Raw genomic sequence first — 11,095 nt, forward strand, 5'->3', positions numbered from 1 at the left:
GTCTTTCCCAGCCCTGCCAGGATACGGTAAGGGATTGAACCTGGGGTCTTCTGCATGCAAAGCAGGAAGCTACCTTCCATTGAGTCAGACCAATGGTCCATCTAGTTCAGTATTGCCTACACTGACTGGCAGCATCTCACCAAGGTATATACTCTACCACTGAGCTACAGTCCCTGCCCCATGACCAAAGGGGACAATGGACAGATGGGGGTCCCAGAAAGCTGGGGAGATATTTGATTAGGCAAACCAAATGTGTAAATCATAATAACTATATAGGAAGAGAAGGGAGAGGATCAGGTAAAGGAAGGCTGCTTTTCCCCGGGGATGTGGCACTCAATGGGGAGAGGGGCTCATTGAGGGGGATGCGGAAAAGGGGTAATGGGGGGACCTCCCCCCCTCAATTGGGGTCAGGGGGCGGGGCCTCGGGCAACAAGGAGGGGCATCCCAACCCTTTAGCCACGCCCCTCCCGAGATGACCCCCCCATCACAGACGCACAGCCCCCCCTTACAGAGCTGAGCGTGGGGCACTATCCCTTCCCTCCCCCTCTCCCACTCACTCACTTTTGCCTCCACCAGCTCCGCCGCCATCTTGGCTTCCAGCATCCAACGCGCCGGGGACAGGTGGGGGGGAAGAAGCCACCAGTGTCACGTGATAGCAAGGCGGTGGGTGGGAGGAGCTTTAAGGGGCAGCCAATCAGGACCACGCGTCTTGCCCCTCTTCGAAAGGCAGCGCATGCGCTCTGCGGCGGCGCCAGCCTGCCAGGCTCCGAGGGAGGTAGGGCAACGCATGCGCATGGGGACTGGGACGCCGACGGCCAACCCGCCTCCATCCCTAGCTGCACAACAGCAAAGGGACACTACGCATGCGCACAGCGAGGGCGGCAGCGAAGAAGTGGCGAGCTGAGACGTTTTCTTCTTTTTCTCTTCACGGACTTGCCTGGCAGCAGAGGCCACGCCCACTCTGTCTCCCCCCCCCCGCGGCTCTTAAAGCTCCACAACCAAAGTCACGTGGACGAAAGGGGGGAGAGCTGGTGGGGTAATTGGGCTCAGGCGCTTTTCATGTTGCAGTCCTATTAAGTTGTTATCGGGGTGTGAGGTTTTAATTGCGACAGAGCTCCAATAAATTGTTTTGAAACTGTATGAAGTTTTCAGGCCCAGGTGTGAGAAGGTGGTATTCTGGGCATGTGCAGAGTGCCTCTCAGCCACCACCAAGCAAGAGCAGTGTAGAAATATTATTAGTAATTATTATTGTTATTCTTAACATTATCTAGGGTCGTCATTTATTTTTATTGTCATCAATTATTACTACTGGCATTATTGTTGCTATTAATCACTATTAATAGTATTAATACTGGTGTTATTGTTTTTAAATTTTCTTTGTATTTTATTGTAGCTTTTTCTTTTAAGGTGCTTTTATTGTATGTTTTATTGTTTGAGCTGCACAGAAAACTATTGGGACATAGGAACCTGCCTTCTACCGAGTCAGACCATTGGTCCACCTAGCTCACTATTATCTGCATAGACTAGTAGCGGCTTCTGTGAGGTTACAGACAAGGAGTCTTTCTCTGCCCTACCTGGAGATGCCAGAGAGGGGACTTGGAGCCTCAGATATTCTTACTCACTGCTCTTTCTCTAAGGAGCCCAGAGCAGTGTACTACATACTTAGGTTTCTCCTCACAACAACCCTGTGGTTAGACTAAGAAAGGAATGACTGGCCCAGAGTCACCCAGCAAGTCTCATGGCTGAATGGGGATTTGAACTCGGGTCTCCCCAGTCCTAGTCTAGCACTCTAACCACTATGCCATGCTGGCTCAATTAGTTTCAATTAGTTGTTTGAAAGCACCTCTTGAGAAGACAAGGCTCAGACCAGGGGAAGCAACAAAACTTTTTGTTTTCTTTCCTAAAGAAGACAGCAAGCAAGCAAATAAATAAACACAAGAAAACAAGGTGGAAATGACAAGTTAGGGGTAGTCTTTTCTAGGGTTTTATTTCTGGCTGGCTAGGGGTTTCTTTTTGACAGGGCAGTTTTATATTCAGTTTCAGTTATGCCTAGAGAGACAGTGGGTGGATACAGTTGCATACTAACTGCAAGTGAGTCACACAACTTGTGGGAGGGGCCACATTCCTGAGGTGGCTCAGATTGAAAGCAGCTCTTGAGATAACAAGGCTCAGACCAGGGGAGCTTTGCGAGCGGGAGTTTGCTAACAGATATTGAAGGAGTTTTTCATAGAGTTTAGCGTAGTCCCCATTTCTCATAAAGCAGATACACAGAATTAGAAGGTGAATACTACCCCACTTTTGGAATTTTCTTGGAGGACAGAGCTTAAAACCTTTACTTAGCTGACAACTGCAACTAAGACTTAGCTTTCAAATAAACAAGCCCTATATAATCTAAATATTTTATTTATTTATTTTAACACATTTGTATAACATGCAAAACTTACATCTCTGGGCAGTTAACAACAAAACAGTACAAATTAAAATATTAAAATGAAGTGATGCATATTGGGGCAAAAAAACCCAACTTCACATATACAGTGATGGGATCTGAGCTGTCGGTGATTGACCAGGAGAGAGATCTTGGGGTCGTGGTGGACAGCTTGTCGAAAGTGTCAACTCAGTGTACAGCAGCGGTGAAAAAGGCAAATTGGAAAGGTATTGAAAATAAAAATGCTAGTATTATAATGCCTTTAGACAAGTCTATGGTGCAGCTACATTTCTGCTTACCGTCTCTTAAGAAGGATATTGTATAACTGGGAGAGGTGCAGAAGAGGGTGATCAGGGACATGGAGCACCTTTCTTATGAGGTGAGGCTACAGCATCTGGGGAAGTACTTTTGCACTCAGCACATTATCAGGAGGACAGGTCTATCAATGGCCACTAGTCTGGTGGCTATAGGCCACCTCCAGCCTCAAAGGCAAGATGCCTCTAAATACCAGTTGCATGGGAGCACCAGCAAGAAAGAGGACATGCCCTCACCTCTTGCCTGTGAGCTTCTCAGAGGCATCTGGTGGGCCACTGTGTGAGACAGGATGCTGGACCTGATAGGCCTTGGGCCTGATCGAGCAGGGCTATTCTTATGTAATTACAAATTTAATACAAAGTTAAAAACTGTAAATCTAGTTAGATGTGTCTTAACTGCCTTCTTTAAAATTGCCGGAGATGGAGAGGTTCTTATTTCAATAGGGTGAGCATTCCAAAGCCCAAGGGCAGCAATGGAGAAGGCCCATCCCTGAGTAGCCACCAGACGAGCCGGTGGCAACTGCAGACATACCTCTCCAGATGATCTCAATGGATGGTGGAGCTCATGGCAAAGATGTTCTCTTAAATACCGAGGCCTAAGCTGTATAGGGTTTTATAGGTTATAACCAGAACCTTGTATTTTGCCCTGAAACCTATCGGCAGCCTGTGTAGCTCTTTCAATACAGGAGTAATATAGTATCTCCAAGATGATCCAGAGACCGACCTGGCTGCCACATTCTGTACTGCAGTTTCCAGACTATGTACAAAGGCAGCCCCACATAGAACACATTGCAGTAGTCAGGTCTGGAGGTAGTCAGGTCCAGCAGATGTGCCACTCTCCTGGGGTCGTTCATCTCAGGAAACAGATGCAGCTGGCATATCAGCCAAACCTGATGGAAAGCTCCTCTGGCTACCGCCTCAACCTGGGACCCCAAGGAGAGGTTAGGATCCAGAAGCACTCACAGGCTGCAAACCTGTTTCTTCTGGAGAAGTGTGACCCCATCCAGAACCAGCAGATCAATATTGTCTCCCAAGTCCCAATCCTGCAAAATAAGTATCTCCATCTTAACTGGATTCAGTCTCAATTTGTTATCCCTCATCCAGCCCATCACCACCTACCAGTGTTCCCTCTAACAGGGATTCCCAGATGTTGTTGACCAGAACTCCCATAATTCCCAGTCAAAGGCCACTGCAGCTAGGGATGCTGGGAGTTGTAGTGAACAACATCTAGGAATCCCTGTTAGAGGGAACAATGCCACCTACAAGCAGGCATTTAGGGAGGTTATTCCTTCTCCTGATGATGTTGACATTGGAAATAGATTTAAGTGTCATCAGCATACTGATAACACCCTGCACCAAATCTAATGATCTGTCCTAGCGGTTTCATGTAGATGTTAAAAAGCATTGGAGACGATATGGAGCCCTGAGGGCCACCATATGAACGTTCAGATTTTAAAGAGCAACAGTCTCCAAGGCACACCATCTGGAATCTGTCCAAGAGGTAGGAGCGGAACCACCGCAAAGCAGTGCCTCCCATCCCAACCCCCTCAGATGCTCCAAAAGGATACTATGGTCAATAGTATTGAAAGCCACCCAGAGATCCAAAAGGACCAACAGAGTCACACTCCCTTTGTCAATTCCAAACTGGAGATCATCCATCAGGCCGACCAAGGAGGCCTCCACCCCATCAGGCTGCCCAAAAGACAGTTTGAAATGTGTCTAGATCGTCCGTTTCCTCAAAATAGCCAATAAAACCAGTTATGAAGGAACAGGGGAGGGGACACCTCCCAGTATCTTGCACGGAGTGTTGTATGTATGACTGTCTGCCTGAGGGGCAGCAGTAATGGGTGTGCACTCGATGCAAAGAGCTCCTGGTTCTTAGGCAACAAGTTTGTTCCCTCGAAGCCAAGGTGGCTGAGCTAGAGAAGCTCAGGGAGGCAGAGAGGTATATGGATGAGAGCCTCAGGGATGTGATAGAGGTATCCCACTCCCAGGGCTGACAGCAAATCTGCTGTCATGGAGAATGAAAGGGAAGGAGGACATCAGTCTGAGGAATAGGGGAATGCTTCCTTAGCAGAGACCCCTTCCTTGGGAGATGCACCCATATCCACTTGCACAGATGACACTCCTCCGGGGGGTGAGGGCCTCCTATTAGTGGGTGATTTGTGTTGGAAGTGAAGGACTTTGCACTGTCTCTTGTCTCAAAGACAGTGGAGGACAGACTAGTGAATCAGAGGGCTAGAGGGTCAAGACATTGGTCATCCCTTCTCTACTGCTCTGACACTATCCCTTTGGAATGTAGATTGCTACTCTCAGGAACTAACTTCCTTCCTTCCTGCTTTGCACTTCATCTCCCCCTTTCTCTTCCTGTTCCTTCTGTCTTGCAACATGCAAGCTCCTCCCCCTGCACAATGTGTGCAGAGATGCAGAATCCATCTGCATCCAGCTAGATAGATAGATTAGAGATCCTAACTCCTCACTTTCCTATCTAGAATGGAGTTCTTTAATAAATGCCATATATATTGATTTGAAACTATTAACTAGCTCCAAGTTACTTTACTCTCAGCATACACACATGCCTAACCAAATTCCACTGTGTTGTGCCTCTATGCACTCTGCTATAATGAAAAAGGGATTCTCTTACCAGAGAGAATTCCCAACAGGTTATGGGAGCCCAGTATTTTGAGCTGCGTGTACTGCAACTAAAGAGTTAGGTTTGTTCCAAGAGATCCAGTGAGATCTAGCGTGGACACTTTGAATTGCTAATTGACAGCAGCTGCCCTTTTACGGAGCTCAGTGAGGATAGCTACTTACCTAGAGGGAAAGCTCAGGCTGACTATCCTGAACCCAGACAATTACTTGGAATGGAAAACACGACTGAGGCTTGCATTGAGAGCAGAAGGACTCCAGAAAGTAACTGAAGAGGAACCCCACACAGATGGAACTACAGCTGCTGAGAAAACTGCTAGAGATAAATGGCTGCTCAAAGATGCTAAAACTCAAGTCCTGATCGCTGCTTCCATGAGTAAAAATAATCTTTCAACTATATGTGATCTTGAGACCTCAAACGAAATGCTAAGCAAGCTAGATTCCTTGCATATGAAAAAGGGGTGGGCATAAACCTATAACTTGAGAAAGAAAATGCAGAATCTCCAGTATAAAGACGGGAACTGTTTTGCCACGCATGTGGGACTGTTATGGGACTTTTTCTTTCAATTTAAAGCTGCAAGGGAGGAATTTACAGAGAGTCAGCAGCTGGAAGCTCTGTTCCTAAGCATGCCGCCCAGCTATAGCAATATAATCGGCCAATTGGAAGTCCACACCGCTCTAAGCTTTGAGAGAGCAGTGGAAACGATATCTTCTGAGGCAAACAGAAGGAAAGTTTTGAATTCTCGATATGAAAGTGAACTGGCAAATAACTTTGCTCTTAAAGCAACAATTGGCCATACCAGAGGAGGAAACCCAAGATGGGGAGGGAATGCTGCAAGAGGAAAGTGCATGGGGCCCCCATATTTGCATACAAAGAGGTCTGGCTTGGTTGCCAAGGAAACTCAATCCAGAGAGAGAGGTCACATGACCGCCAGCAGGGAGACTGCTCCTGAATGAGGCCAACTGGGACTAATACCTTTAGATGTTTTCTGTGTAACCACTATGGCCACAAGGTTGCGAACTGTCCCAAGAATCAGACAAGAAGAGTTGATTTTATTGAGAGAGATTTAAATCACAATTATAGCCTGTCCCTGTTTCAAGAAAATAGAAAATTCATATTAGACTGTGGTTCCACAAATGATATCTCAAATCGTTTGGATTTCTATACTGAACTGTTTGATATTCCTGAAGAGATTGTTCATTTGGGCAATAATACTACAATTAAAACACAGAAGAAAGGCAAAGGAATTTTGTCTTGCAAGTTATTAGATGGATCAGTTAAACATTTTTTTGTGAGAGATGTTTTTTATATCCCTGACTTCTCAAGCTCCTTGCTTTCAATATCCAAGCTAGAGAAACAAGGCTGTGAACTGTATATTAGAAATGGACAATGTGTTACCCAGAATGGAGAAGTTTGCCTTGTAGGCTCTAAATGCAAAGGCCTGTACAGCGTGCAGGAGCAACCTGTATCAAAGACAGACAGAGAAAGACCAGCCTGTTCCAAACCTGAAGCATACCAGCCCAATGAAGTGAACCTTGCTAAGTTATGCCTGCATGAAAACTACTTGCAACTGTGGCACAGACGCCTGGGATACAGGAGCTATGTGTCAATACAGAACATGAAGGAAAGGGGATTAGCTGATGGCATTGATTTTGTACCATGTGACATTGTGACTAACTTTGTTTGTTGTCTCGAGTCCAAAGCAGTTAACAAGCCATTTCCTAAGCAAAGTGAAAGGAAGACCAGAAGGCCCCTGGAGCTGATCCACAGCGATATATCTGGACCACTACCAGCAACCATAGGTAATTTCAGATATTTTCTCACAATCACTGATGATTATACAGAATATTCAGTTGTGTTTCTACTAAAGGAGAAATCACAGATGCTCAAGAAACTCCAGGAATACGTGGCCATGGCAAGCAACAAATTTGGGTGGAAGCCAAAGATCCTGTGCACAATGGAGGAGAGTATATGTCGGGCACCACACAGCAGTTCCTGAGAGAACATGGAATCGTGCATCAAACCACTGTAGCTTATAATCCGTCCCAAAATGGAGTCTCAGAAAGAAAGAACAGAAGCCTTCTGGATATGGTAAGATGCATGCTTGCTGACGCACACCTCCCACAGAAACTCTGGGGAGAAGGCATCATGACTGCTACATACATACAAAACAGAATGCACACAAAGCTTATAGGAACAACACCATATGAACTTTGGCATGGTCATAAGCCGTCCATGACACATTTGCGTGTCTTTGGAAGTACGGCTTACTCATACATCCCAAAGGAAAAAGGACTAAGTTAGGTGCTAGGGCCACAAAAGGGATTTTTGTAGGCTACTCAGCACAATCCAAAGGCTACAGAACTCTGGATCCTGACACCAACAAGATAACCATATGCAGATTGGTGTATTTTGATGAGAATGAAAGAGCTACATCTTCAGAGGAGGCCTACACCAAAGCAAGCAACCAGACCAAACACCCTGATGACTGGATTATGCTTCCTGATCTCAGCAGAATTGAGGAGGAGGAGACAGCAGATCCAGATCCAACCACGCTCGACACAGAGACCCCCCAGTGATCCACCAGACACACCTAAGATAAGGGGAGAGACCACAGAGGATGAGGTGAGGCGATCAACATGCTCAAACAGAGGTGTTCCAGCTCCGAGACTGTCCTACCTCACAAGAACAGCGGAACAACCAGAACCTTCATCATGGGAGGAAATATCCCAGCTACCACAACCTGAAGCCCAGAAGTGGGAACAAGCTGCAACTGAAGAGCTTGAGGCGCTACAGAAAAACAAAGCCTGGACTCTTACTAAGTTACCTCAAGGAAGGAAAGTTATAGGCTGCAAATGGGTTTTCAAACTCAAACATGATGCTGATGGTGAGATTCAGCGCTACAAAGCCAGATTAGTAGCAAGAGGATATTCACAACAATATGGAGAAGATTATGATGAAACCTTTGCACCAGTGGTTAAACATACCACAGTAAGGACTCTGTTAAAGTATTGCTGCTAGCAAAGGAATGAATGTTGAACACCTAGACGTGAAAACTGCATTTTTGCATGGTGAACTGGAAGAAGATATTTACATGCAACAGCCACCAGGTTTCTTAGAGAAAGACAAAGAGGACTATGTATGCAAACTGCAAAAGAGCATTTATGGTTTAAAACAAGCTGCCAGAGCATGGAATATAAAACTGAATGATATAATAATGATATAAATAATGCATCATCTGAACAAAGAAATGGAAGTCAAGCAACTTGGCAACATTGCACACTACTTGGGCATTCAAGTACAAAGAGAGAAAGATGGAAGTTTCTTAATCAACCAAGAACAGAAAATTAAAGACTTGATAAACCTGCTCAGACTGGAAGATGCGAATCCTACACAAACTCCAATGGAAATGAACTACATAAAGCAAGAAGATCAAACTGAGCCACTATCTGACAATCATAGATATCGTGAAGCTTTGGGTAAGCTTCTATACATTAGTACACTCACAAGGCCAGATATTAGTACAGCAGTTGGCTTACTTTGCAGAAAGACTGCATCACCAACAGTCAAGGACTAGAATGCGATTAAGAGACTTTTTAGGTACCTAAAAGGTACTGCACACTTTAAGCTCAAGCTACAAGCTAACAGTGAACCAAAACAAGAAGCATATGTAGAAGCAGACTGGGGTGGAGACCTAACAGAAAGGAAATCCACCAGCGGTCACATAATTTTCTATGGAGATGGAGCAATAAGCTGGTCAAGCACCAAGCAAGACATAACAGCAGCATCAACCACTGAAGCAGAATATGTATCAGCTGCACAGGGCTGTCACGAGATACAATGGCTGTGTCAACTACTGAGGGATCTAGGTATAGATGTACCACAGCCCATACCAGTGTATGAAGACAACCAAAGCTGCATTCAACTCTCCAAGCAAGAAGATGTAATGAGGCGTACCAAACATATTGATGTGAAGTACCATGTAGTGAGAAATCTGCAAAAGGGTGGACTAATCAAGCTGATCGACTGCCCAACAAATGAAATGCTTGCAGATCTACTCACTAAGCCACTACCAAGACCCTGCTTTGAAAAGCTGAGAGAGAAAATGAATCTTGTGAACTGAGTCACAAGACATCGAGAGGGGGTGTTGGAAGTGAAGGACTTTGCGCTGTCTCTTGTCTCAAAGACAGTGGAGGACAGACTAGTGAATCAGAGGGCTAGAGGGTCAAGACATTGGTCATCCCTTCTCTACTGCTCTGACACTATCTCTTTGGAATGTAGATTGCTACTCTCAGGAACTAACTTCCTTCCTTCCTGCTTTGCACTTCATCTCCCCCTTTCTCTTCCTGTTCCTTCTATCTTGCAACATGCAAGCTCCTCCCCCTGCACAATGTGTGCACAGATGCAGAATCCATCTGCATCCAGCTAGATAGATAGATTAGAGATCCTAACTCCTCACTTTCCTCTCCAGAATGGAGTTCTCTAATAAATACCATTTATATTGATTTGACAGCAAATCTGCTGTCATGGAGAATGAAAGGGAAGGAGGACATCAGTCTGAGGAAGAGGGGAATGCTTCCTTAGCAGGGACCCCTTCCTTGGGAGATGCATCCATATCCTCTTGCACAGAGGACACTCCTCCGAGGGGTGGGGGCCTCCTATTAGTGGGTGATTTGATCATTAATGGTAGGGTTTTTTTTACACGCATGTAGATTCACAGTGATTTGCCTAACTGGTGCAAAGGTTGCGGGTGTCATGCAGTGGCTAGATAGGCAGTGTTGGGGAGGTGTCAGCTGTCATAGTGCACGTGGGCACCAGTGATCTTGGGAAATGCAGTCTGGAGGTCCTGGAAGTCAAATTTAGGCTTACAGGTAGCATATTGAAGGACAGCATTCTCTGAAGTGCTACCTGTTCCATGTGCAGGGCCACCAAGACAGGTGGAGCTAAGGGGACTCAATGAGTGGGTGAGACAGTGGTGCTGGGAGCAGGGGCTTAGATTTGTTAGGCACTGGGATACATTTTGGGGTGAGCAAAGCCTGTACAAAAGGGACAGGCTCCACTTGAACCAAGGAGAAAACAGACTGCTGGCACTTAAAATAAAAAATGTCTCAGAGCAGCTTTTAAAACGACGCCTGAGGGATTGCCGACCGGAACTGGGTGGTATCTGGTTTGGCAAGCAAAATCCCCAAAGGTGCAAGGGTGAAAACCAGAAGGGGACAGAGGAGAACCAGGAGGAAAGCACACGGAAACACAAGACAGCTGGTCAAAAAGGTCAGATATCAGTAAGGGAAATAGCACACACCAACACCAGGTTAGAGACTCGGCGTATAGATGTTTATATGCCAGGGCCTCAAAGCCAAAATGGGCGAGCTGGAGTGTTTGGTTGCCAATGAAAATGTAGATAGAGTGGGCATAACAGAAACTTGGTGGAACCATGAGAACCAGCAGGAAAAACTTATTCCTGGATTCCTCTACAGAATCATTATGGGTGACAATACGAGGACTGAAAGGAAATGTGTTACTATGCATATACTTTCACCCTTGGGATCAAAACGCTGAGAGTGACCTGGAGTTCGAGAAGCAAATCAAAGAGGCATCAGAGAGAGAGAGAGAGCTGTAATAATGGATGGCTTCAATTACCCTCACATAGACTCGGCAAATTCACATGTGGGTATTGACAGCGAGGCCAAATCTCTAGACCTA

The 11,095-nt window shown here is 45.8% G+C and overlaps 1 protein-coding gene across 2 annotated transcripts in view; it reads right to left on the minus strand.

The window, feature by feature from the left end:
- Positions 1 to 702, minus strand: part of PIAS4 (protein inhibitor of activated STAT 4) — a 56,987-nt gene extending 56,285 nt beyond the window's left edge. The window contains exon 1 of one of the 2 annotated variants that reach the window (XM_053300801.1): positions 562 to 702. In XM_053300801.1, coding sequence (XP_053156776.1) covers positions 562 to 603 — 42 coding nt within the window. In that variant the 5' untranslated portion in view covers positions 604 to 702. The remainder of the gene's footprint in view (positions 1 to 561) is intronic. The other variant, XM_053300802.1, reaches the window with a different exon arrangement.
- Positions 703 to 11,095: the final 10,393 nt, after the last annotated feature.

The sequence above is a fragment of the Hemicordylus capensis genome, chromosome 2 (assembly GCF_027244095.1).
Source record: "Hemicordylus capensis ecotype Gifberg chromosome 2, rHemCap1.1.pri, whole genome shotgun sequence".
Classification (NCBI taxonomy): Eukaryota; Metazoa; Chordata; class Lepidosauria; order Squamata; family Cordylidae; genus Hemicordylus; species Hemicordylus capensis.